Source organism: Hypanus sabinus, chromosome 7 (genome assembly GCF_030144855.1).
Source record: "Hypanus sabinus isolate sHypSab1 chromosome 7, sHypSab1.hap1, whole genome shotgun sequence".
Lineage (NCBI taxonomy): Eukaryota > Metazoa > Chordata > Chondrichthyes > Myliobatiformes > Dasyatidae > Hypanus > Hypanus sabinus.
This window is the reverse complement of record NC_082712.1, coordinates 168,739,903-168,767,735: the sequence shown is the minus strand read 5'-3', so window position 1 is coordinate 168,767,735 and position 27,833 is coordinate 168,739,903. Positions and strand designations below refer to the sequence as shown.

At 40.7% G+C, this 27,833-nt stretch overlaps 1 protein-coding gene across 3 annotated transcripts in view; it reads left to right on the top strand.

The window, feature by feature from the left end:
- shank2b (SH3 and multiple ankyrin repeat domains 2b) overlaps nt 1-27,833 on the top strand; it is a 1,221,224-nt gene that overhangs the window by 395,663 nt on the left and 797,728 nt on the right. For all 3 annotated transcript variants that reach the window (XM_059976077.1, XM_059976076.1, XM_059976075.1), the window contains 2 exons: nt 7,770-7,847; nt 17,534-17,600. In XM_059976077.1, the coding sequence (XP_059832060.1) occupies nt 7,770-7,847; nt 17,534-17,600 (145 nt within the window). The remainder of the gene's footprint in view (nt 1-7,769; nt 7,848-17,533; nt 17,601-27,833) is intronic.

The window sequence follows — 27,833 nt, the reverse complement described above, 5'->3', positions numbered from 1 at the left end:
AATGTCATCAGTTCAGAGGTCATTGTGCCCCATATTATTGTTGTTAGGTACCTTAATTTAACATAGGGTGCATGGAACATGCTGCCAAGTGTGGTGTTAGAGGCAGGTACATTAGGGACTTTCAAGAGACTTAGACCGTAAGATATAGGAGCAGAATTAGGCCATTGTTCTCATGAGTCTGAGCTGCCATTTCATCATGGCTGATCCAATTTTCCTCTCAGCCCATTTCTCATGTCTGCTCACCATATCCCATCATACCCTGGCCAATCAAGAATCAATTAACATCAGCCTTAAATATACATAAAGACTTGGCCTCCATAGCTGCCTGCGGGAAATAGTTTTAGATTCAGCACTCTCTGGGAAAAGAAATTCTTCTCCATATGGTGTATCAAAGATAGGTCAGTAGGCAGATGGGGTGGTGCGGCCCTGTGTATAAGAAATAATATTAAATCATTAGAAAGGGATGACATGGGACCGCAAGGTCTAGAATTGCTATGGGTTGAGTTAAGGAATGACAAGGGTAAAAGGACCTGAATGGCAGTTGTATACAGGCCTCCAAACAGCAGCCAGCATGTGGATTACAAATTACAGCATAATTACAGATAGAAAAGGCATGTCAGAAGGGCAATGTCATGATAATTGTTGGGGATTTTAACATGAAAGTGGATTGGGAAAACCAGGCCAGTAATGGACCTCAAGAGAGAGAATTTGTAGCATGTCTAAGCAATGGCTATTTAGAACAGCTTGTTGTTGAGCTCATTAGAGGATCAGCTTGCTGGACTGGGTGTTATGAAATGATCTGGAGGTGATAAAGAGCTCAATGTTAAGGAACCCTTAGGAAACAGTGATCACAATATAATCGAGTTCTCTTTGAAATTTGAGAAGGAGAAACTAAATTCCAATGTGTCGGTATTTCAGTGGAATAAAGGAAATTATAATGGCATGAGAGAGGAACTGGCCAAAGATGACTGGAAAGGGGCACTAGCAGGAAAGACAGCAAAGCAACAATGGCTGGAATTTCTGCGAAAAATGAGGGAAGTGCAACACAGACGTATTCAAAATAAGAAGATATTTTCAAATGGAAGAAGGACACTACCGTAGCTGGCAAGTAAAGTCAGAGCCAAGTAAAAGTGAAAGAGAGGGCATACAAGGAAGCCAAAACTAGTGGGAAGATAGAGAATTGGGAAGCTTTTAAAAACTTACAGAAGGAAACTAAAAATGTCATTAGGAAGGAAAAGATGAATTATGAAGGGAAGCTGGTGACTAATATCAAAGCAGATACTAAAAGCTTTTTTAAGTATATAAATGGTAAAAGAGAATTGAGGGCAGATATAGGACCAATAGAACATGACGCTGGAGATATTGTATTGAGAGATGCAGAGATAGCAGAGGAACTGGATGCATATTTTGCATCAGTCTTCACAGTGGAAGACATCTGCAGTATACCGGACATTCAAGAGTGTCAAGAAAGTGAAGTATGTGCAGTGAAAATTACGACTGAGAAGGTGCTCAGGAAGCTAAATGGTCTGAGGGCGGATAAATCTCCTGGACTTGATGGAATGCACCCAAAGGTTGTGAAGCAAGTAGCTGGAGAGATTGTGGAAGCATTAACAATAATCTTTTAAGAATAGATAGATTCTGGCATTGTACCAGATTGGATTGGACATTGGCTCAATGGAAGAAGCCAGAGAGTGGTAGTGGAGGATTGCTATTCTGAGTGTAGGCCTGTGACTTGTGGTGTGCCACAGGGATCAGTGATGGGTCCATTGTTATTTGTCATCTATATCAATGATCTGGATGATAATGTGGCAAATTGGATCAGCAAATTTGCTGATTTGGAGGTGTAGTGGACAGTGAGGAAGGTTTTCAAAGTTTGCAGAGGGATTTGGACCAGTTGAAGGAATGGACTGAAAAATGGCAGACGGAGTTTAATGTGGATAAGTGTGAGGTATTGCACTTTGAAAGGTCAAACCAAGGTAGAACATACAAGGTAAATGGTAGGACACTGAGGAGTGCAGTAGAGCAGAGGGATCTGGGAGTACAGATACATAATTCCCTAAAAGTGGCGTCACAGGTGGATAGGGTTGATAGGGTGGATAGGAATGTAATGGTGAGGTTGTATAAGACATTGGTGAGACCGAATTTGGAGTATTGTGTGCAGTTTTGGTCACCTAATTATAGGAAGGATATTAATAAGGTTGAAAGAGTGCAGAGAAGGTTTATAAGGATGTTGTCGGGACTTGAGAAACTGAGTTACAGAGGAAGGTTGAATAGGTTAGGGCTTTATTCCCTGGAGTGTAGCAGAATGAGGGGTGATTTGATAGAGATGTATAAAATTATGATGGGTATAGATAGAGTGAATGCAAGCAGGCTTTTTCCACTGAGGCTAGGGGAGAAAAAAAACCAGAGGTCATGGGTTAAGGGTGAAGGGGTAAAAGTTTAAAGGGAACATGGGGGGGGGGTTCTTCATGCAGAGAGTGGTGGGAGTGTGGAATGAGCTGCCAGATAAAGTGGTGAATGTGGGCTTACTTTCGATATTTAAGAAAAACTTGGACAGGTACATGGATGAGAGGGGTTTGGAGGGATGTGGCCCAGGTGCAGGTCAGTGGGACCAGGTAGAAGAATGGTTTGGCACAGCCAAGAAGGGTCAAAAGGCCTGTTTCTGTGCTGTAATGTTCTATGGTACCAGATGACTGGAAAATTGCAAATGTTGTTCTGCTATTTAAGAAGGGTGAGAGGCAGCAGAAAGGAAACTATAGACCTGTTAGCCTGACACCAGTGGTTGGGAAGTTGTTGGAATCGATTGTTAGGGATGAGTTATGCAATACCTGGAGGCACATGACAAAATAGGTCAAAGCCAGCATAGTTTCCTGAAAGGAAAATCCTGCCTGACTAACCTATTGCAATTTTTTGAGGAAGCTACAAGAAGGGTAGACAAAGGAGATGCAGTAGATGTGGTGTACTTGGATTTTCAGACGGCCTTTGACAAGGTGCTACTTATGATGCTGCTTAGCAAGATGAGAGCCCATGGAATAATAGGGGCGTTACTAGTATGGGTGGAGCATTGACTGGTCAACAGAAAACAGAGATTGGGAATAAATGGATCCTATTCTGGTTGGCTGCCGGTTACCGGTGAAATTCCACAGGACTCGGTGTTGGGACCGCTACTTTTTATGATATACGTCAATTATTTGGACTACAGGATTAATGGACTTGTGGCTAAATTTGCCATTGATACAAAGATAGGTGGAGGAGCAAGTAGTGTTGAGGAAACAGAGAGCCTGCAGAGAGACTTAGATAGTTTATCGGAATGGGCAAAGAAGTGGCAAATGAAATACAATGTTGCAAAGTGTACGGTCATGCACTTTGGTGGAAGAAATAAATGGGCAGATGGGGAGATTATTTAGATGGGGAAAGAATTCAAAATACAGAGATGGAAAGGGACTTGGGAGTCCTTGTGCAGGATACCCTAAAGGTTAACCTCCAAGTTGAGTTGGTGGTGAAGAAGGTGAATGCAATGTTGGCATTCATATCTAGAGGTATAGAATATAAGAGCAGGACCATGATATTGAGGCTCTATAAAGCACTCGTGAGACCACCCTTGGAGTATTGTGTGCAGTTTTGGGTTCCTTATTTTAGAAAGGATATACTGACATTGGAGAGGATTCAGAGAAGATTCATGAGAATGATTCCAGGAATGAAAGGGTTACTATATGAGGAAATCCTGGCAGCTCTTGGGCTATATTTCCTGGAGCTCAGGAGAATGAGGGGGATCTCATAGAAATATTCCAAATGTTAAAAGGCCTGAACAGATTAGATATGGCAAAGTTATTTCCTATGGTAGGAGAGTCTAGGACATGAGGGCACAACTTCAGGATTGAAGAACATCCTTTTGGAACAGAGATGCTGAGAAATTACTTTAGTCAGAGGGTGATAAATCTGTGGAATTCGTTGCCATCAGCAGCTGTGGAAGTCAAGTCATTGGGTGCATTTAAGGCTGAAATAGATAGCTTCTTGATTAGCCAGGGCATTAAAGGATATGGGGAGAAGGCAGGGGAGTGGGGATGATTGGAAGAATTGGATCAGCTCATGATTGAATGGTGGAGCAGAGTCGATGGGCCAAATGGCTTACTTCTGCTCCTATGTCTTATGGTCTTCTGTTCTTATGGTCTTTTCTCAGGCTGTGTCCTCTTGACCTCGACTCTTCCAACATAGGAAGCATCCTCTCCACATCCACTCTATTAAGGCCTTTCAGCATTTGATAGATTTAAATGAGGTCACCCCCCCATTCTTCTGAATTCCAGTGAATATAGGCCTAGAGTCATCAAATTCTGATCATATAACAAGCCATTCAATATTGGAATCATTTTCGTAGATCTCTTTGGAACCCTCTCCAATTTCAGCACATCCTTTCTAAGATAAGGGGCCCAAAACTGCTCACAATTCTCCAAGTGTGAACTCACCAATGCTTTATAAAGTCTCAACATTACATCCTCGCTTTTATATTTTAGTCTTCTTGAAATAAGTGCTAACATTGCATTGCCTTCCACACCCCAGACTCAATCTGCAAATTAACCTTTAGGAAATCCTGCATAAGGACTCCCAACTCGCTCTGCATGTCAGATTTTTGTATTTTCTCTCCATTTAGAAAATAATCAATCCTTTCATTTCTTCTACCAAAGTATATGATCATATACTTCTTGACACCGTATTCCATCTGCCATTTCTTTGCCCATTCTCTTAATCTGTCGAAGTCCTTCTGTAGCCCCTCTACTTCCTCAAAACTACCTGTGCCTCTACCTACCTTCATATTGTCTGCAAACTTTGCAACAAAGCCTTCAATTCCATCATTTAAATCAATTGACAAATAACATTAAAAAATTGGTCCCAACAGAGACCCTATGGAACACCACTAGTCACTAGCAGTCAGTCAGAAAAGGCTCTTTCTTCCCACTCTTTGCAGACTGTCAATCAACCACTGCTTTATACTTGCTAGAATTTTTCCCGTAGTACTATGGGCTCATAGCTTGTTAAGCAGCCTTATGTGTAACATCTTGTTAAAGGTCTTCTGAAAATCCAAGTACATAACATCAACTGATTCTTCTTTGTCTATCCTTCTTGTTAGCCATGGTTGTGTCATCTTTCTTTTAGAATATTTGTTTCTCTTTGCAATGTATACATCCTGTGCCTTCTGAATTGGTTCTAGGAATTCCAGCCATTGCTGCTCTTCTGTCATCCCTGCCAGTATTCTTTTCCAATCAATTATGGTCAATTTCTCTCTCATGCCTCTGTAATTCCCTTTCCTCCACTCTAATACTCTGAATTCAGATTCTCCTTAAATTTCCGGGTGAATTCAATCATATTATGATCACTTCCCCTAAGGGTTCTTTTACCTTAAGATTTCTAGTCAATTCTGGTTCATTGCAAAACACTCAATACAAAATATCTAATCCTCTAGTGGACTCAACTACAAGCTGCTCTAAAAAGCCATCTCGTAGACTCTCTAGAAATTCCCCCTCCTGTATTCCAGCACCAACCTGATATTCCCAGTCTACCTGCGTATTGAAGTCCCCCGTGACTATTGTAACATTGCCCTTTTGGCATATATTTTCTATCTCCTGTTGTAATTTGTAGGCCAAGCCTTACTGCTAGTTGGGTGTCTGTATACAACTCCCATCAGGGTCTTTGTACCCTTGCAGTTTCTCAGCTCTACCCATAATGATTCAACACCTTCTGGCCCTATGTCATCTCCTTCTAATGATTTGATTTCATCTTTTACCAACTGAACAACACTGCCCCTTTTGACTTCCTGCCTGTCCTTTTGATACAATGTGTATCCTTGGACGTTAAGCTCCCAGCTTTAATCTTTCAGCCATGATTCAGTTATGCCTACAACATCATACCTGCCAATCTGCAACTGTGCTGCAAGTTCATCTACCTTAATTGGTATACTGCACGTACTCAAGTACAACACCTTCACCCTTTTCAATTTTGTCCACATTTTATGTTACAACTCATTCTGTTGACTGCAGTTTTGCCCTATCAATAGTCTCTCCTCACTACACATTGCCTCTGTTTGTTAACCAGCTACATCCTCTTCAGCACTATTATCCGCCCTTCTGCCAATACTTCTTGCATTGAAATATACACAGCTCAGGACACTAGTCACACCATGCTCAATCTTTTGATTCCCAAGTTTGTCTGAGGTTTGTCTGAGGTTTGCCTCCACAACCATTCCACTAACTGTTCTGGCACTGGTTCCCATCTCCTGCAACTCTAGTTTAAACCCCACCATGCAGCACTATTAAACCTTCCCACTAGAATATTAGTTCCCCTGAAGTTCAGATGTAAGCTATTCTTTTTGTATGTCCCACCTTCCCTGGAAGAGAGCCCAATGATCCAAAAATCTTATGCCGTCCATCCTACACCAACTGTTTAGCCAGATATTAAACTGTATAATCTTCCTAGTTCTGACCTCACTGACACGTGACACAGGTAGCAATTCTGAGATCAAACCCTGGAGGTCCTGCCCTTTAACTTAGCAGCTAACTTCCAGAACTCCCTTTGCAGAACCTTACTTGTCCTTGTCCTACCCACGTCATTGGTACATTCATGGACCATGACTTCTGGCTGTTCATCCTCCCCCTTAAAAAATGGTGAGGACTTGATCCAGGATATCCTAGACCCTTGCATTCAGAAGGGGACATACTATCCAGGAATCTTGTTCTCTCCCACAGAACCTCATGTCCACTCCCCTAATTTACGAAATCCCCTATCACCACATTATACGTCTTCTCCCCCACTTCCCTTCTGCGTCATAGAGGCAGGCTCATTGTCAAAAAAGCCACTGTGACTTTCCTCTGTTACGTCGTCCCCCCAACAGCATTCAAAGTGATAGTAAATAATTTCCCACTTGGGGCCAATAAAGTTGTTATTATCATCATCATCATCTGTTGTTGAGGGGGATATGGACACAGGGGTATTCTGTACTGGCTCCTTAACCTTTTCCCCCTCCTGACTGTCACCCAGTTTCCTGTGTTCTGCACCTTGGGTGTAACTACCTCTCTATATGTCCTTTCTATTACCCTCTCAGCCTTCTGAATGATTGTTCATCCAATTCAGGCTTCAACTCCTGAATGCGGTTTGTTAGTAGCTGAAGCTGGATGTATTTGTAGTTGTCAGGGACATGGAGGTACCCCTGCAATATAGCATTTCACCATCCTCACTGGCATCTCTGCTGTCCTAGCTAAGCAGATATAAAGAAGACAAGAAAAAAAACTGCTTTTATTTCACTTTGCCTTCTCTGATTGAAGCCTCGAAGAGCTAAAGCCTCTGGATCACCACTCTAGGTCCACTCAGGGCAGCTGCATAGATGACTGTTGTGTTTGCCCCTGCCTTTCTTTAATTTGCTCTTGCTAATCAATCCCAAATGCTGAGTGGTTGCTGGTCAAAGTTCTTATTCGCTGCTGCGACCTGCTGCTGCTTCTGTTCTTGGGAAGTGGCCCTGATTGGCACATGGTAGATACAAAAATGGAGGGCAATATAGGAGTGAAGGATTAGATTGATTTTGCAATAGGATGAAATGTCTGCATAACAAGGGCCTGTACTGTAATGTTCGATGTTAATGTAGAGATTAGCAATCCCAATGAGTAGTCTGAAACGGTATACAGGGTGTATACCACCACTACTATAAAAAAGACTGCTAAAACCAGAGTCTTTGCACAGTTGAGCTTTTTGGGTGACCCTTTTTTATTTCTTCCAATTTCTAGGAAAGCTGTGCACGAGTTCTATTGTTTCGTGGAACAAACAAAGAAGTGAAGAATTACAACAGCCAGACTCCATTTCAGGTAAACAACTCTTTCTCATCTCCAGCAGGGAGACTTCGGTGCTAGACAAAAAAAAACAGTATGATTCTTCCCCATCATACAGTGTGGAGGAGGGGAAGTTCAAAATTCATATCATCTGTCGAATTGCAGTAGTTGGGGGATTGGGGAACTGGTCAGTTGGCAGGTATTAACATCAGCACCACATTGTGGTGCATCCAGATACTCACCAGTTGGGAGAGGGGTGTATGCCAGATCAAAGCAAGATGCAGAAATTGGTATATTTGTATAGTTCCGTTGGAAACATAAATATTGAAATCTGTACAAACAAGAAATGCAGGATTCTGAATACAATTTGTTCAAAAGTTCAAAGTAAATTTATTATCAAGGTATGCATATGCCACCATATACTACTCTGAGATTTATTTTCTTGCAGATATTCACATTTGAACAAAGAAATACAATCGAATCAATGAAAAACTAAACACAAAGATTGGCAAAATCAATGTGTAAAAGAAAATAATTGAACAAATAAAGAAAAACAAATAATTATAATAGCAAAGAATTAATACTAAGAACATGAATTGCAGATTCCTTGAAAATACGCCCATACGTTGTGGAATCAGTTCAGAGTTGTGGTGAGTGAAGTTATCCACACTGGTCAAGAGCCTGGTGTCTGAAGGGTAATAACTTCCTAAACCTGGTGGTGTGGAAATTAAGGTTCCTGTACCTCCTTCCCAATGTCAGTAGGGAGAATAGAGCACAGCTTGGATGGTGCGGGTCCTTGATGATGGACGTTGGTTTGTTTGTCAGAATCCTAATAAGGAATTTGAATGGTAATCTTCAGTCTGATTCAAAGACTTATTGATTCATACAACACGGAAAAAGGACATTCAGCGCACCACTTCTGATTTCCCTTTGAATCTTTTGCCTTTTATCCTAATCGATATCCTCTAGTTTTAGCTTTCTCTGAAATGGGGAACATTTTTCTGCTGTCAATAATCTGAGGAAATACAAACTGATCAAGGTACACAATTGGTTTATTATCATCATATATTTCAAAATACAATGAGAAAGCTTTGCTTGCATTCTGTTGTATTTCTTTATTCTACTGAGAATGCCTGCAAGAAAATGAATCTCAGGGCATATATGGTGACATACACATACTTGATAATAAATTTACTTTGAACTCTGTTCATGTACATCAGATCATTACACATTGTATTGAGGTAGAACATTATTAACCACCCACAACTGAGGTTGAGTGAGCTAGGTCTTTTCTCTTTGGACAGTAGGAGGATGAGAGGTGATTTGATAGAGCTGTACAAGATCATAGAAGCATAGATTCAGTGGACAGCCAAGACATTTTTTTCAGGGCAGGAATAGCAAATACGAGATGGCATAATTTTAAACTAGTTGTAGAAAACTGTAGGGAGGATGTTAGAGGCAGGTTTTTTACACAAAGAGTGGTGGGTGCATGAAGATCCTTGCCAGGGGTGATGGTAGTAGCATATTGTTATGTGATCCCGTAACGGGATCACTTACCAGCAAAGATAGAGAGGTCCGTTGAAGTCTGATGGTACTATTTTTAAAAGTCTTTATTTATGAAAGGGGCACAAACGTAAGATTAATACAAACACTCAAATATATGTAGTCACTACTTAACCTAAAAGCGTTGGTCTAATAATAACCATCAATAAGAAACAGCTCGATCGTTTGTCTAGGGGATAAATTAGTGTCCGATGGAAATATAAAAGTCACTCAAATTCCTGCAGGCTTCTGGCTTTCGGTGGGGGAGGGGGGGCGCTGGGTTTTCACTTGTTGGAGAGAGAGAGAGAGAGAGAGAGAGAGAGATTGGTGAGAAAAGAAAAACTTGCCCGGGTCTTTATGAAACAAATCCGTTGAATCAGGGGAGAGCGGCTTCCCCGTTGTTAGCTAAAAGCGGTTTTCCGTGATGCCAGCCACAGATTCCAGGCCCAGAATCTAACGCACGTGGCTTCTTTCAAAATGGCTTCCTGCTACAACGGGATCGCTATCGTGTCTTCTTGGTGCGTCTGAAGGGGTTGTCCCCCCCAGACCCTCCTTTATACTTCCTCATGGGGTCGCAGGTGGCAATCAGGTTGGGATGATGCAATCTCTCTCTCAACCAGCCCACTTTTCCCGAGGGCTTTACACGTGGTCTCCATGAGACAATAGTCAATGTTGCCTTATTTTGCATCTCAGTGGAACGCGGTATTCGGCACGTCTCTCTCTCTCCCACTTCCTGGGTCTACTGACGCCCCCCCCCCCCCCCCAACTAGTGCTCTTGCAATTCTCAGAAAGGAGGGGGCTGCGGACATAACAATATATATTAGGGACGTTTAAGAAACTCTTAGACAGATACATGGATGATAGAAAAGTGGAGGGCTATGTGGGAGGTAGGGTTAGATTGGATTTAAGAGTAGGTGAAAAGGTCAGCACAACATTATGGGCCGAAGGGCCAGTACTGTGCGGTAATGTTCTATGTATATTTGAGAATGTATAACATTATTCTATCAGTCTGTAGAAGTTAACCAGAACTATGAATCAGTGTGAATTAATACTGGTGCGGTAATAGACCACAGTCAGCATGATTTTCACAAGGAAAAATCTGCCTGACAAACCTGTTGTAATTCTTTGAAGAAATAACAAGCAGAATAGACAAAGCAAAATCTGTTGATGTCGTTTACTTAGATTTTCAGAAGGCCTTTGACAAGGGGCCATACATTAGGCTCCTTAACAAGCTACAAGCCCATGGAGTTACAGGAAAGATTCTAGCATGGATAAAGCAGTGACTGATTGGTAAGAGGCAAAGAGTGGGAATAAAGGGAGCCTTTTCTGGTTGCCTGCCAGTGACTAGTGATGTTCCACAAGGGTCGGTGTTAGGACCGATTCTTTTTATGTTACATGTAAATAATTTGGATGATGGAATTGATGGCTTTGTTGCAAAATTTGCAGATGATATGAAGATAGGTGGAAGGGCATGTAGTTTTGAGGAACTAGAGAGGATACAAAAGGATTAGGAAGGTTAGGAGATTGGGGAAAGAAATGGCAGATGGAATACAATATTGGTAAGTGGTATGGTCATGCACTTAGATAGAAGAAATGGGAGACCGCTTCACCGAGCACCTCCAAAAAAACCGGGATCTCCCAGTGGCCACCCATTTTAATTCCACTTCCATATCTATCCATGGCCCCCTCCACAGTTGTGATGAGGCCACACTCAAGTTGGAGGAACAACAACTTACATTCCATATGGGTAGCCTCCAACTTGATGGCATGAACATTGATTCCACAGATTTCTGGTAAAGCTTCCTCCCCTTTACCATTCCCTATCTCCTTTCCTCTATCCCCTTAAGTTAGAAAGTATGTGCTGAAACTGGAGAAGATTCAAAGAAGGTTTACGAAAATGATTCTAGGATTGAATGACTTGTAATATGGAGAGTGTTTGATGGTTCTGAGCCTGTATTCACTGTAATTCAGAAGAATGAGGGGTGACCTCATTGAAATGGTGAAAGACTTAGATAGAGTGGATGTAGAGAGAATGCTTCTAATGGTGGGAGAGTATAACATCTTAAGACCAGAGGACATAGCCGTGACGTGAATCCTTTTAGGAAGGAAGTGAGGATGTATTTCTTCAGCCAGAGTGTGGTGAATCTGTGGAATTCTTTACCACAGGCAGCTGTGGAGACCAAGTCTTTATGAATGTTTAAGGCAGAGGTTGATAGATTCTTGATTGGTTAGGGCATGAAGGGATATTGGTGCTGAGAGGAAAATTGGATCAGCCATAATGAAATGGTGGAGCAGACTGGATGGTCAAATGGCCCAATTCTGCCCCTATATCTTGGTGGTCTTAAGGTAGATGAGTGCACATCAGCACTGTTGTAATGCTGGTGAATTTACTGCTTCATCTCTGAAAATGCTGTGTCGTATTACTCTCTGAGTTAGCTTGACTACTGAATGAGTGTGAAAGTTTGCAAGGTCTTTCTGTCACTCTGAAAAGCTTTGCAAAATCTATGTGTAAATCAAATGGGATTAATGTAGGAACAGTGTAAAAGGACAGTTGAATTCCACAACCTATGGACTCACTTTCAAGGACTCTACAATTCATGTTCTCAGTTATGTGCATACTGGATGTATGTATATATTTATTTATTTTATATTTACACAGATTGTCTTCTTTTGCACATTGGTTGTTTGCCAATGTAGGAGTACCTTGTGGCTAAATATTTTAATTCCGATTCCTATTCTTGTTCTGACGTGTCGATCCATGGCCTCCTCTTGTGCCAAGTTGAGGCCACCCTCAGGGTGGAGGAGCAACACCTTATCTTCCATCTGGGTACTCTCCAAACTGATAGCATGAATATTGATTCCTTATCATCTATCTGGTTACCCACCAAACTGGTGGCATGAATGTCGATTTCTCCTTCCACCCACCCCCAATTTCCCACTCTGACCTTTTACTTCTTCACATCGGCCTGTTACTTCACCCGGGTCCTTTCCTTGTTCGCTTTTTCCTATGGTCTACTCTCCTCTCCTATCAGAATCTTCCTACTCCAGCCCTTGATGTTTCTTACACACCTGGCTTCATCTATCACCTTCCAGCTAGTCTTTTCCCCTCCTCCCACCTTTTTATTCAGGCATCTTTCCACTCCATTCTCAGTCCTGAAGAAGGGTCTCGACCCGAAATGTGGACTGTTCACTGTTTTCCACTGATGCTGCCTGACTTGCTGCATTCCTCCAGCATTCTGTGTGTTTTGCTTTGGACTTCCAGAATCAGCAGACTTTCTCGGGTTTCTGTGCAGTTTTTCAGTGATTCTGTTGTATTTTTTTGTTCTACCGTGAAGACCTGCAAGGAAATGAATCTCAGGGTAGTATATGGTGACATATACAGTATGTACTCTGATAATAAGTTTACTTTGAAGTGCAAACTCAGTGGACTGATGGGCCTTTTCTGTGAGTTATCACTCCAGGAGTCTCCTGTTATAATAGAGTAGCTTTTAGATCCTGTATTTGAATGTTGGTTTAATGTGTCTTATTACTGTAGCTATGGTGATTCCTGAATGAACCTTTGAATTCTGAAGAAATTTTCATTCACTTATGTTCACATAGCAGCCCTCATATCCTCAGGCTATAGGAAAACCCTTTAAAGTGTAGCCATTGGTGCATTATCAGGAAATGCAGCAACCAATATACTCAGCATGGACCCACAAAAGTAATGAGACAAAGCTCTGCAGTTTCTGTGGCAATGAATAGCCCCAAGTAATGACCCATTTAAATTGAACACCATCTCTAATAAACAGTTGATTCACAATTGAACTCCAGTTATTGTGGCATTATTTTGCATTTCTTCTTCAGCAACTCGTGTGCCAAGTGTCAACTCATTGTTGCCTTTCTGGCATTGACTGATTATAGACTTTTTGCTCAAGAAGTACAATGAAAGAGCCTACGTGGGATATTGTCGTCAGAAAGCAATTGAAAACTCAAGAGATAATGAGGCATAAAATTACACCCTGGGATACTACCACACAAATGTTCAAAGCAACCATCTCCAGCTCAGTGGCTTCAATCTGTGCGGCACTGTTGGCAAACTAAAGTCGCCAAGGTGCTTCCGAGGAACACTGCCAATCAAAATATAACTGGCAGACCTCCTTATCATATCCCCTAGAAGTAGGTCTGAATCATTAATATACATTACAGAAGACAATTGATCTCTGTGGGACCCAACTGAGTTAACATTGATCTCTGTGGAACCCAATAGACTGAATATTGATCTCCGTGGAACCTAGTATACTGAACATTGATCAGTGTCAAACCCAATAGACTAAATATTGATCTCAGTCAGGCCTAAAAGACTGAATATTGATCTCCATGGAACCTAATAGACTGAATGTTCATCTCTGTGGGACCGAAAAGATTGAATATTGATCTCCGTTGGACCCAATAGACTGAATGTTGATCTCCGTTGGACCCAATAGACTGAATATTGATCTCCGTTGGACCCAATAGACTGAATATTGATCTTTGTGAACCCAATAGACTGAATATTGATCTCTGTTGGACCCAATAGACTGAATATTGATCTTTGTGAACCCAATAGACTGAATATTGATCTGCTTTGGACCTAATAGACTGAATATTGATCTCCGTTGGACCCAATAGACTCAATATTGATCTCCATTGGACCCAATAGACTGAATATTGATCTTTGTGAACCCAATAGACTGAATATTGATCTTCTTTGGACCCAATAGACTGAATATTGATCTCCGTTGGACCCGATAGACTGAGTATTGATCTCTGTTGGACCCAATAGACTGAGTATTGATCTCTGTGGACCTAAAAGACTGAATGTTGATCCCTGTGGGACCCAATAGGCTGAATACTGATCTCCTTGGGAACCAATAGATTGATTATTGATCTTTATAGGATCCAATAAGGCTGATTTCTAGTCAGTGAAAAGGCTGTTGACAAATTCCTTTTGCTTCTTTCAACTGAGGAACATTTGGTCCATACTTCTCTCTTCCCCACAATTCGTTACAAACACTAAGGTTCTGCAGATGCTGGAAATTCATAGTAATGCAACCTGTTGGTGGTAGTCAGCAGGTCATGTAATGAATATTCCTCCATTGTGCACTTTTACTTCACTGTTGTTGAATGTTTTACACAGTTGTATAAGAAAATTTAAAAATATCATGGGGAAAAGGGCTCCATTGAGTTTAAAGGAGCATGGGATAAAGAGTCCTGTTGTATTCATGGAGTGCTGCCACAGCCATTATCAAAGACCACCACCATCTGGGCCATGCCCTTTTCTCACTACTACCATTGAGCAGGAGGTACAATCGTCTTAGGTCCCACTCCACCAGGTTCAGAAACAATTCTTACCCTAAACCAAACAGTCTCCTTAACCAATGTGGATAACTTGAAACATCTCAACACTGAAATGATTCCACGACTTACAGTCTCAACTTTAAGGACTTTTTACAAATCCTTCTCATTTTTTTATTTGTACAGTTTCTCTTCTTTTGATTGTCTGTTTTTATGTGTTTATGTACAGTTTTTAATAAATTATTTATTTAATTTCGAGTGCAAGTGTGGAACAGTCCCTCATGGCCCAATGAGCTACATTGCCCAGCAACACACCAGCACCAGCCTAATCACAGGATAATTTATAATGATCAATTAACCTACTAACTGATACATTTTTGGGCTGTGGGAGGAAAATAGATCACCTGGAAATAAATATTGTACAGGAAGGATGCACAAACTTCTTAAAGACAGTATCGGAGTTTAACTCTGAACTCCAACACTCTGAGCCGTAATAGTATTGCACTAAGAGCTACACTATTGTATTCTTTTTCTTTCCTGTTAATGCCTTCAAGCAAATTAATCTGAAGGTAGTATATGGTAACATATACAGACCGCTATAATTTTTTTTTGAACTTTGGTATTTTATGCTATCTTAGTGCTGTTTTCATTGGGAGGATATTCCTTATCTGACAGCATTTCCTGGCAACGCATCCAACTAATGTTTGCTCAACAGCTTTTTTAACAGAAGGCAACATGACAGTCAATAATGGTCATCAGAAAGCATGACTAGAAAGAGATACAGAATTGATGCATCTTTCACTTCAGGAGGAAAAATCCTACACATTTGAATAAAAATATGAAAACTGAGAGGTCCTAGAAAGCTGAAATAATTACAAAATGCTCGTAACACTCAAGAGTACAGGCAACGTATGTGGAAAGAGAAACTCTTCATGTTTCAGATCTGAGACATTTCCCCTCACCTAAGCATGTATTGTTTCTCCATTGCTCCTGGGTGACCAGCTGTACATTCAGATAGATCTTTTCTGATTTTGAGAAGTCCTAGACTGATTTCTAACCAATGGTATACCATTTCAATTGTTGCCTAAGAAACAGAGCATCAAATTTACACACAGCAAGCTTCCTTGAAATAATGAGCAGTTGATGTTTATTTTATGACTTGGGGAATGAAGAAGAAGATGAGGTGTATTCAAATTTGAGGGTCATAGACTGGGTCAAGGTACTCAGTCTTTTTCTCAGGGGTGGGGAATCAAAAACCTAAAGGGCAAAGCTTTAAGGTGGGAGGAGAAAGATTTAATAGGGACTTGAGAGGCAACTTTTGTTTACAGAAGGTAAATGGAATGAACAGCCAAAGTGGTTGAGGCAGTTACCATGACAATTTGAAAAAGGCAGTTGGACTAGTACTTGGGATATGAAAGGTTTAGAATATTATTGGTGAAACTTACTTCCCTGCCTTCTCTGCAGTGAGGCTTTAGCTACGAAGATGCATTGCTTGTGGGACCCCTCCCTCCCAAGTAAGAAATACTTACAAGCTAATTCAATAGTTTAAACAGAGTTTATTTTTTATGATATATATTTAAATTTAGACAATAGTTATTAACACACATTTAACACTAACACAAGATTTCTAATTTATAAGATTTACAAGTTACAAAAGATTTACAAGCACAAATACAATTCTTATAACTAGAAGAACATAAGGAGTTGCGCATGAACGAGTCATCCATTGTAGGAACACAAGGTTGAGGAATGAAATCTCATTCTTCTTTCTGTAACTGGATCATTCTTCCAGTCTCCTTGCCATTCCTAACAGTCCCCAATGCTCCCAATATTAATACTATTTTTCTACTGGATGACCTCTTCTGCATGTGATTTTTCTGGATATCTTTGCTGGGACAAAGTAACTCACACAGATGGTCTTAAAACCTCTGGCGACTGAGATCCCAAACATCCACAGTTAATGCTGTGAGGGATGACTCTTGGAGCACAAAAGCATCCTAACCTGTATCCATGTTTGATGTGCTAAGTGACAGAACTTGTGTTTGTCTTGTGTTTGGCTAATGCAGACAAGAGTTTTTCTGGTTTCTTCACTTTGCAAATTTATGCCTCTACCTTTAAACTGATTGCTGCTTGCAATTTACATAAAGAAATAGGGTCTGGTTCTTGCTTACAACTAAAATCTGAGCAAAGCAAAATTTAACTTTATCACCAACAACTCTGACCCTCTGGTCATGACACTGCGTTAGAAAGCTGAGTTTAACAATAATTCTCTCGGGCTCTGGAAATTGAATATCAATCACAGTGATTATTCTCAATAGATTGAGGGTTATTCACAGTCAGCCTCCTTCAAGGCATATTTCAAATGTGTAAAGGAAATTAAAGGCAGCCAGTGAATATGAAGGGTTATGGATTTTCTGACTAGGTAGGAGAGTTGCTCGCCAATATTTATTGTAGAATATATCATGGCAGTACATCCTTCTGAAACATTACCGGGTTGCAAATGCTCAATAAAAATGTCACATCAGAATTAATTACTTCTAATTGCTTTGTTATGAAAAATGGTGACAGGATTTTATTGATGTTGATTCAGCACAGTAATGAATTAAATTGAAACTTTGCTATCTTTCTGTACATTCTGATTATATCTCGCATATTATTTTATCTCAATGTATGGCTTAAATTTGAAGTGTAGTGAAGATCTGCTGAGAGTGCATTAGATTCTGCAGAATGATATATTGCCACATATGATACAGAGTAGATGTTTCAGAGTTTCTAATGGAAACTGTCAGTGATTTTAAAAGGCAATTCATTGCTCAGCTTTCTCCTTGTCTGTCAGTCATGCTGACTTTGCATTTTTTTTTCAGGTGGCGATAATAGCAGGCAATTTTGAATTGGCTGAATTTATCAAGAATCACAAAGAAACTGATATCGGTGAGTCTTTCAGTGAGGGCAATTGCACACAGATGATGCCACCACAATTAAAGCTGTGCCTGTTGCCTTCTCTTTATAATGACTGATGTATTTCAAAACTGAAACATTTGCACCATCTTCCTAGTTATCACTTGCTGTATCTCAGAACATAGAATTTCAGAATTTTGTTAAGAAATCCTTCTTTAATTATTGGCATGAAGGTTTACATGGGCTGCAGTCATGAGACATCCCTGGAATGTGCTAGAGTCTTACAGTGGTTTGGTTATGGTGAAATGCACTTGTGTTTGCATAAGCCAGAATGTAAAATTTCTTGTTAATCAGTGCAGTGGAGCAGTGTAATCAGTTATTGACTGGAGGGGGTCTCAGTGTGACTGAATGAACTTAATCTAAGATAAAATGGTGTGTGCATGCAATTAGCTGTACAAACTGATTGTAGGACCTGGGTTGACCAGATTTTAATATTTAAACCAGATTTAAATTAAATGTAGTATTGCCAGGGGAATTGGTTTGATTTGAGACTTCATATATATCTCTGCAACTTCATCTCTCCAGCAATGGGTTACCAAGAACAAGAGCCCTCATCAACACTGAAAAAGAAGGGGAAGAAGCCAGAATAAGAGGACAGTGGTGGAGTGGGGAGGAAAGAGTAAAGCTGAGAGGCTTTAGGTGAAACCAGGTGGGTGGATGAGGAGAGAAGCTGGGAGATAATTTTTAGAAAAGGTAAACGGTAAAGGGATGAAGAAGAGGAAATCTTAGAGGAGAAGAGAATGGACCATGGAAGAAAGGGAAGGAGAAAGGGCACAATGGGGGAGGTGAAGGACAGGTGAGAAGAGAAGGGAACCAGAATGAGGAATGGAAAATGAGAGAAGGAGGAAGAGAGACGAAATGTCCTGAAGTTGGAGAAATCAATGTTCATGTCATCAAGGCGGAGGCAGAATATGTATGGCTCTCTAACCTGATTTTCACCTCATAATGGCAGTAGTGGAGGCCATGGACTGACATGACAGATGAAGAGGGGAGCCAGAATGGGAAATAAAACAGAGAGAAGGAAAAAGGGGAAAAATTAGAGGAAGTTTGAGAAATCAAAGTTAATGTAGTCAGGTTAGAGGCTATCCAAGCAGACTATGAGGTGTTACTCCTCTAAACATTTTATTCTCACCCATAAATGCTGCCTGACCTGCTGAGTGCCATAAGCATTTTGTGTGTCAATCACGTGATTGTTAAATTTAATGATCTGTTGTGTTGCTTCGGTCAAATGAGCACAAATTGTTGAACTATCTGGGCGGAAACTACTGATCCTCTCAAAACAATCTGCTTGTGAGTATCCAGTTATAAATTGAAGGTAAATCTTCAGGTGTGCAGAGTTGGTTTAATTTCTTGATTCTCTCCCAGGAGCCAAACTATTCAATGTTACTGGAATAGATGTGCTTTTAAATGTGCTCTTACATGATGTAGAATTTGTGTTTGTGTAAAAGAATACATGAACTGCTGCAAAAGATCACTGAAGCCTTGATGTTCAAGATTGTTTAAATGCCATTTCCAGAACACAAGTGTAAATGAGAGCAAAATCATTGTTACTCCAGAACTGATGCAGCACAAAAAGCACAATAAGATAAATAAAACATTATTGAAAACACACAGTAAATGTAAATGCATAACATAGCTTATACAGTATACAAAGGTTAATTGTATGTTCATAAAGTGACACTTGGCACAAGAGTGTCTGTACATAAGGTAACTGATAGGAAATAATAAATTAGTGGTGGTTGGGTATGTGGAGAGGTGGGTTGGTGGGTGGAGGTGTTGATCAGCCTTACTGCTTGTGGAAAGCAACCGTTTTAGAATTTGGTGCTCCTGGCAAGGATGCTATGTAGTTTTCTCCCTGGTGGAGTGGGACTAACAGCCCATGAGCAAGGTAGGTGGTATCCTTCATGATGTTACCTGCCCTTTTCTGGCATCTTTGTGCATATATGTTCTTGGGTAGACTGGTGCCAGTGTTGTGTTGGGCAGCTTTGACTACCTGCTGCAGAGCCTTCCTATCCATCATAGTGCAGTTTTCATACCATGCCCAGGCCCGAGAATGTAGAAGAATCTGAGGTTTGATTGATTTAAGCACAGAGCAAATTGGAAAGTTTGAATACCGGTTGAATAGAGGTGGCAGGGTCTGGGCCCAAGAGCACAGAGAAGCGGCAGGACCTTGATTTGGGAGCGAGGAACAACCCAAGGTCTGGACAGTCTAATCCAAGGTCAGGCCAGATTAAAAAGGTCAGGGTGTTGAGGAGGTGAGGGAATGCTGCTTTGCAAGATTCACTCACCTGTGTGTTGAACTGCAGCTGTAGCCTGCAACTAATGGGCTCCTGAATCGGCTGTAGTGATGACTGCCTTCGTGGCTGTGGACTCAATTTAGTGAACTTCAGTTCTTTGCTTACTTTTGTTGTTTGCATGATCTGATTTTTCTGTACATTGGGTGTTTGACAGTCTTTTTAAATGGGTATGATTGTGTTTCTTTATTTTGTGCCTGCCTGAAAGGAGGTGAATCTCAAAGTTGTATGAAGTATACATACTTTGATAATAAATGTACTTTGACTTTGATACAGTGATGCAGCATGTTAAGATGCTCTGTACTGCGTACCAGTAGAATGTCAAGAGTATTGACGTGCTTTGTCTTCAGCCTCCTTGGAAAGTAGAGGCATTGGTGAGCTTTTCCAATTGTTTAAATTGGCATTGGTTACCAAATCCATTGTTTTGGTTGGTCAATTATGTTGATTCAGATGTTTCTGAAGTCAATTTAGTGTAACTCTACTAAACTCTATGGGTTAGTAACAAGATGCAGGAGTCAGTAAAAGAACCTCTTTATTCTGGCAGGTGGCAATGCATTCAGATGAAGGTTTATTTGTTTTGTTTGGCAATCGGACATCAATTGCTTTCTGGAAGATTCAGCAGCTGAATGGCATTGTAGCAATAGTTTCAGTCAGATGTGATTGGTTGTTTTGATGTTCAATGTGGTTCTGACCACCAATACTTACCAGTGATCTCTACCATCCAATATCATGCAGAATCTAAGGAGAAGAATTCAACCTCATGCCTCTGGTCCAATTTATTTGCTCTTTGCAGACCTTTCTGTGACTCGGGTCAATAAATGGTGTGTTAAGCAAGGTGTTCATTTTGCTGTTTTCAGGTCATGTCTGTGCTGGTGACACAGATAGAGGAGAAAGTGGGTCTCTTTCTTAGTCTAAGGGAGGAAGATATGTTTGGCAGGGCAATGCAAAGTATGTAGAGTCAATATCTTGCTAAAGCCCCATGCAATGTTCAGTCTCAGAAGATAACTTCATCAACTTCACTCACCCTATCAATGAACTGTTTCCTACAACTATGGACTCACTTTCAAGAACTCGCATTTTATATTTTTCATATTATTTATTTATTTTTTCTGTTTATGTTTATATTTGAATTATTGTTGTCATTTGCACACTCATTGCCTACACTGTTTGTATAGTCTTTTATAGATTCTATTATGGTTATTAGATTTGAGCAGCCCGCAAGAAAATGAATCTCGGGGTTGTATATGGTGTATATGTGTACTTTGAAAATAAACTTACTTTGAACTTTGTATTACCGTAGTTTCCGTTTTCTGGGAGCAGTGGGATTTTCACTGTGTGCCCATCTGAGTGAAGGGTAGCCACCTACTCATTCAAACTTAAAGTTCAAAGTAAATTTATTATCAAAGTATTTATTTGTCACCATATACTACCCAAAGATTCATCTTTTGTGGGCATTCACAGTAGATCAAAGGAATACAATAGAATCAATGACTCCAATGAAGCATGAGAGGTTCCACCCTTCTCTCTGAGAATTCTTATAGCTAACATACTTGAAAAAATGTTGATACAAGATTTGTATACTGCGTGATTGTTTTAATTTAAATTTGCCATGTCCAGTGTTTAATAATGCCCTCAAAATTCTTGGAAGAGTTATCATTTTAAATATAAATTCTACTGGCAAATAAGAGCAACTACTTTATATTGGGCAAAATTGCCAACAAGAAGTGTGAGAATGTCATCTGTTTAACTCTCAATATGGTTGGTGCTACTAACTAAAGCTGCACTTCTCCTGTTTCCATCTGTGGACAGGCAGCTCTTGCACAGCAGTGCAAGAACTCAATGTTTCTGTTCTTCATGTGGGATCTGTGTCAATTCTAAGACCCTGCAGGTTTTTCTTGAATTATGAATATTGAGTTTCTAATTTTGAGTTTCTGTGTTGATTGACTTTGATTTACATTTCTCTTTAATTCTCTGCAGCATAGAGCATAACCCTCTCTGCCTGTAGGAATACCCTGCACCACTCCTGCCGCTGTCTGTAAGGAGTTTGTGTATTCCTCCTGTGCCTGCAGGGGCTTCCTCTGTGTGCCTCCAGTTTCCTCTCAAGTGCAGGGTTAGTAGGTAAATTGGTTACATGTGTGTAAATGGGTGGCGCAGGTTCATTGGGCTGGAAGGGCCTGTGACCATGCTGTACCTTTAATTAAAAATAATAAAATGACTACTGCGCATTTCCGCCAGCTTTTTCAATTTACACAATTTTATCTCATGAAGCAAAATCAAATAATAAATTAATTCTGAGGATACTGGAAATGTTCAGCAAGTCAGGTAGCAGCCATGGGCAGAGAAACAGAGATAACGTGACCGATTGAAAACGCTGAGCCAACAAGCTATAATATCCATCCTTGTCAAAAACTGGTTTGTCTCACCTACAATACTGTGCATGAATCTTAGGCACATATGTATAGGGTGCCTAAGACTTTTGCACAGTACTGTATTTGTCCACGTGGAGTGGGGAGCGAATTTGTATATCTAGCGGGAGTAAAGGGTGTTGGGAATGGTGAGGATGGTGTGCCATGAGATGGGTGTGGGACAGGTGTCAGCGAAGGAGTGGCAGGGTGGGGTGGTGGAGAGGGTACAGACACACCCAGCCCTGAGAGACTAGACAAGGTAATTTGATTCCAAACAATTAGTTTATTGATCATTACAGAAGGTCTCTCTGCAGCTTGCCACTCCCTCCCCTCATCCAAACCATGATTCCCCTCTCCCTGTCCCCTTCCCACTCTCAGTCCACAATAGAGACCCAGATCAGAATAAAGTTTATCATCACTCACATATGTCATAAAATTCTTTTTTTATGGCAGCAGTGCAGTGCAATACATAAAATTACTGCAGTCCTGTGAAAAAGCCTTAGGCACCCAAGCAATATATATGTAGCTAAGACTTGTGCACAGTACTGTACATGGTGGATCGAGCGATGCAAGTGGAATCCTCCTCCTCTCAGCCTTCTGAAGATCTTCCTACTCAATGCAAAATGTTATGAAGGACATGATGTCCCTGCTAACACCAATATTGCCTGATGAGCCTCCTGATGATGACAAACAGTTCCTTCATCACTGGCAGACCCCAGTCAGATTGGCAACAACTTCTCCTGCACAATCACCATCAACACAGGTCTGTATGCTTAGCCTCCTGCCCAACCCATTTTATACCTATGAATATGTGGCTAAGTTCAGCTCCAATGCTGTATTTAAGTGTTTTTAACCATTTTTAGCTGAATTAAAGGTGGTGATGAATTGGCATATTGGATGGAGGTGAAAAATATGGTTGAGTGGTGCCATAACCACAATCTCTCTCTCGACATTAGCAAAGCCAAAGAGCTAATTATTAACCACAGGATGAAGACTTAAGTCCATAAACCAGTCCTCATTAGGGAAAATGAGATGCAGAGGGTCAGTTGCTTTATATTCCTTGGAACTGACATCTCAGCGGATCTGTAGTGGGACCAGCACGCAAGTGCCATCACAAAGGAGGCACAATAGCGCATCTACCTTTTTAGAAGTTTGCATAGATTTGGCAAGTCATTAAAAACTTTGGCAAACTTCTATAGATGCACAGTAGAGAGCATCGTATCTGGTTGAATCATGGCCTGGTATGGAAACACCAATGCTCAGGAAAGAAGAAGACTACAGAAAGTGTTTGATTCGGCCAGTCCATCACAGGCAAAGCTCTCCCCAAAACTCAGTACACATACAAGAAGTGCTGCCATGATAAAGTAGCATCCACCATCAGATACCCCCAACCCCACCATCCAGGCCATGCTCTCTTCTCACTACTACCATCAGACAGAAGTTAGACAAGCCTTAGAGCCCAAATCACCAGATACAGGAACAGTTACTACCCTTCAACCATCATGCTCCTGAAAGTGTGTACATAACTTCACTCACCTCCGAACTGATTCTATGATCTACAGACTCACTTCCAAGGATGCTTTACAACTCCTGTTCTCTATTTTTTATAATTTGCAGTTCATCTTCTTTTGCACATTGCTTGTTTGTCAGTCTTTGTTTCTGCATAGATTTCCATAAATTATATTGTATTTCTTTTTTTCCTGTAAATATCTGGAAGAAAGTGAATCTGAAGGTACTATAGTATATGGTAATATATATGTACTTGGATAATAAATTTAGACCATAAAACCATAAGATATAGGAGCAGAATTAGACCATTTGGCCCATCAAGGCTGCTCCATCATTTTATCATGGCTGATCCAGTACCCTGTCAGCCCCAATCCCCCTGCCTTCTCCCTGTAACCCTTTATGCTATGATTAATCAAGAATCTATTGACCTCTGCCTTAAATATACCGAAAGACTTGGCCTCCACAACTGCCGGTGGCAACGAATTCCACAGATTCACCACTTTGTGGCTAAAGAAATTCCTCCTCATCTCTGTTCTAAATAAATGTCCCTCTATTCTGAAGCTGTGTCCTCTGGTCTTATGTTCCCTCACCATAGGAAACATCTTCCGCACATCCACTCTACCGAGGCCTTTCAACATTCGATAGGTTTCAATGAGATCTCCCTGCATTCTTCTGAATTCCAGTGGGTACAGGCCCACAGCCATCAAATGTTCCTCATATCAAAAGCTTTTCAATCCTGGGATCATTTCTGTGAACCTCCTTTGAGCCCTCTAACAATGTCAGCACATCCTTTCTAAGACAAAGGGTCCAAAACTGCTCATAATATTTTACTTTGAACTTTGAATGTTGTTGCATAAAGAAATGTGAAAGCACTTCTTTATGCAACACTTCTTTGTCCAATTGAAATGACAATTTTGTCAGCCCATGTACTAGATAATAAATGATTTGTTGTTTTTATGATGAAAATGTAAATCCTTTCATCTGCTGATAAGAAATGAGGGACCAAAAAAAAACAATTAAATTGTCCTTGCAACACTAAAACTCCATTGTTGTTTGTCATCTAAGTCCAGGGTAATCCACTGAACTGGCAACATTCATGTTCCACTTAAACAATTTATAATATGTGATTTATCTATAATTTATATAATTATATAAATTAATATAATTTAACTATAATTTTAATCTCTCTCTCTCTCTCTCTCTCTCTCTCACTCATTTTAAAGTCACTGTTTATTTCTGGGCATGATTAAGTCACACTATTGCCTCCTTATTTTCCTAGAAGCTCTTTAAGAATATTTGCCATCATGATAGACAGTCAGACAGCATTACAGTCAAGTTACTATATCCATAGATCCCAAGTTCGGGTTCAGGTCTCAGTAGTCCATTTGGGAAATGTAAATTAAATCAGCAAATATTTTTTAAAAAATCTAGGATGAGCAGTTATGGCATACTGGATTTTCAAAAATATCCATATTGTCCATCTCCTTTAAGGATGGAAACTTCTTAACCAATGTTTGATTGCAGGCTCAAAGACACACTGAACTGCCCTTGAGGGTGATCAGGTCTGCCAATAAGATTATAAGACACATGAGCATACTGATACCCTTCAGCCCATTGAGTTTGCTCTGCCAGTGGTAGCATCCGTTAGTCTCGTGAGACCATGGATCTGTGCCTGGAAAGTCTTGCTTCAGTCGTGCTGTCACGGTGAGGTGACGCTGGAGTGTCCTCTCCAGGGCACAGGCCTGGGCAAGGTTGTATGAAAGACCTGCAGCTGCCCATGCAGCAACTCTCCCCTCCCCATGCCACCGATGTTGTCCAAGGGAAGGGCAAGGGCTGATACAGCTTGGCACCAGTGTCATCGCAGGAGTTGTCAGAACGAGGTTGAAGGCAATGTCGGACTGCCTTAGGGACTCCAGCTCCGGATTTGTCCTCAGGGTTTACTCCCGAAGCCTTTCCCACAAGAGTGTATAACTGCAAGGCAGCGGAGGTTTGAAATCAGAGTTTTCCCTCTCTTAGATGGTCTGCCTTCCCAGGCTGATGAGCTCCATCTATCCGATGGAGTAGATGGACTGCCATGGCTGATTACTAATCCCTCTCAACCTCATTTCCCTTTCTTCTCCCCATAACCTTTAATCCCCTTACTAATCAAGAAACTATTGATCTCCATTTTAAGTATACCTATTGACTTGGCCTTCACAGCCATCTGTGGCAATCGTTTCAACAGATTCACCACCCACAGGCTAAATAAATTCCTTCTCATCTCTAGTTATATCCTCAAGATTGAAAATGGTATACATACTCCGATAGTAAGCGTGCTTTGAACTTTGAACTAGATATCCTTCTATATTTAGGCAATGCCCTTTGGTCCCACTATTAGAAATATCCCCTCCACATCCACTCTATTTCGACTTTTCAATATTCGATAGGTTTCAAAGCAATTCCCCCTCATTCTTCTAAACTCCAGCATGTACAGACTCAGAGCCATTAAATGCTCCTTCAACTTGCACCCTATCATTCCTGGGATATTTTTCACAAGCCTCGTCTGCACCTTCTGCAATGCCAACACTTTCTTAGATATGGGCTCAAAACTGTTCACAATACTCCAAATATGGTCTGACCAATACCTTTTAAAGCCTCAGTATTACATCCTTGCTTTTATATTCTACAATATACAGTGCCATCGCATCTGTGACCAGCAGGTAGAGCACGGAATGAGATTCATAGCTGGGATCTTCCTCATCTACCAGGGTTGTTAATTCATCAGGTGAGTGCAGTGTGGAATCATGGACAGGAAAGAATTTCCAAACTGGCATCAACACATTTCCAGAACAGGTTAATCAGAGGGTTATAGTAACACAGTCTCTTTGGACATTGCATATTCATCCTAGGGTGATTGCTTTGAGTCTGCCTGCTAGATGGAGCATGAGTTAGTAAAGGATTAGATGCAGTGCAGAAGATAAAGTTAATCCGTGATTGTTTTCCAGCCAGCCCACAGCTGGCTGTGAGTAAATGAGAGACAGTGGAGGATTATAAAACATTTGCTGCAGGGCAGCTCTTGTGCCTTCTGTAACGTGGAGAGAGTTGCAGTAGTATTCAGTAGGGCTTTACTGACATTCCTAATTATGTTGCTGACAAAGTTAAATATATGGAAAGAAAATAGGCTTGTAATTATTGCAAGGTTAACCCAGGCCTTCTGGCTTTGATGTGATGCCGCTCCTTTGGATGGGATGAACCTGACGAAGGGATTTAACTCTCATGGGTTGTGCATCTTCTTCCCATGGACCAGGTTTGTTGCCCTCTCGTTGCCCTCTCAGTAACTGTAGGTAATGTGCGACAGTATGTCGTTGGTCAATTTTCTTGCTTTGCTTTGGCTATGCTATGACGGTTTTGGCTGTGAGACTAACTTCAACTGCTTTTCCAATTGTGTGACATTGTAGTGAAACTTATATGGCAGTCTTGCAGGTTTCTCCAGAATATCTCTTCTCACTAATATCATTGGGAAGGAAGTACAAAGATCCTTAGGCCCTACACCTCCAAGTTCAGAAACAGTTATTACCCTACAACTATCAGGCTCCTGAACCTAAGTGCATAACTTACTCAACTCAACACCGAAAGGATTCTTCAAAAAATAGACTCAATTTCTTGGACTTTGCAGTTCATGTTCTCAATATTATTTATCACTGATTCATCTATTATTATTGTTATGTTGTGTAACTCTAGAAAATAATTGAAAGAAAAACACAGGAGCTGGGAGAACTTGTCTACTTAGTTTTTCTTTAGTGAGATATTCACATATGATGTGGCAGCATAATGATGTATGCCATTTACATACCTTTTACATATAACCCAATACATATAATCTCAGGTTCTGTGGCCTCCTTCATGGTGGTTGCAGGAGTTGATTCTGGGACAGCAGTAAGTGGTTCTGACAGTTTTGGATTGTTTTCTTCTCTAGCAATTAACTCTATTCCCCATCACCGTTTGAGGTGTTGTATCCA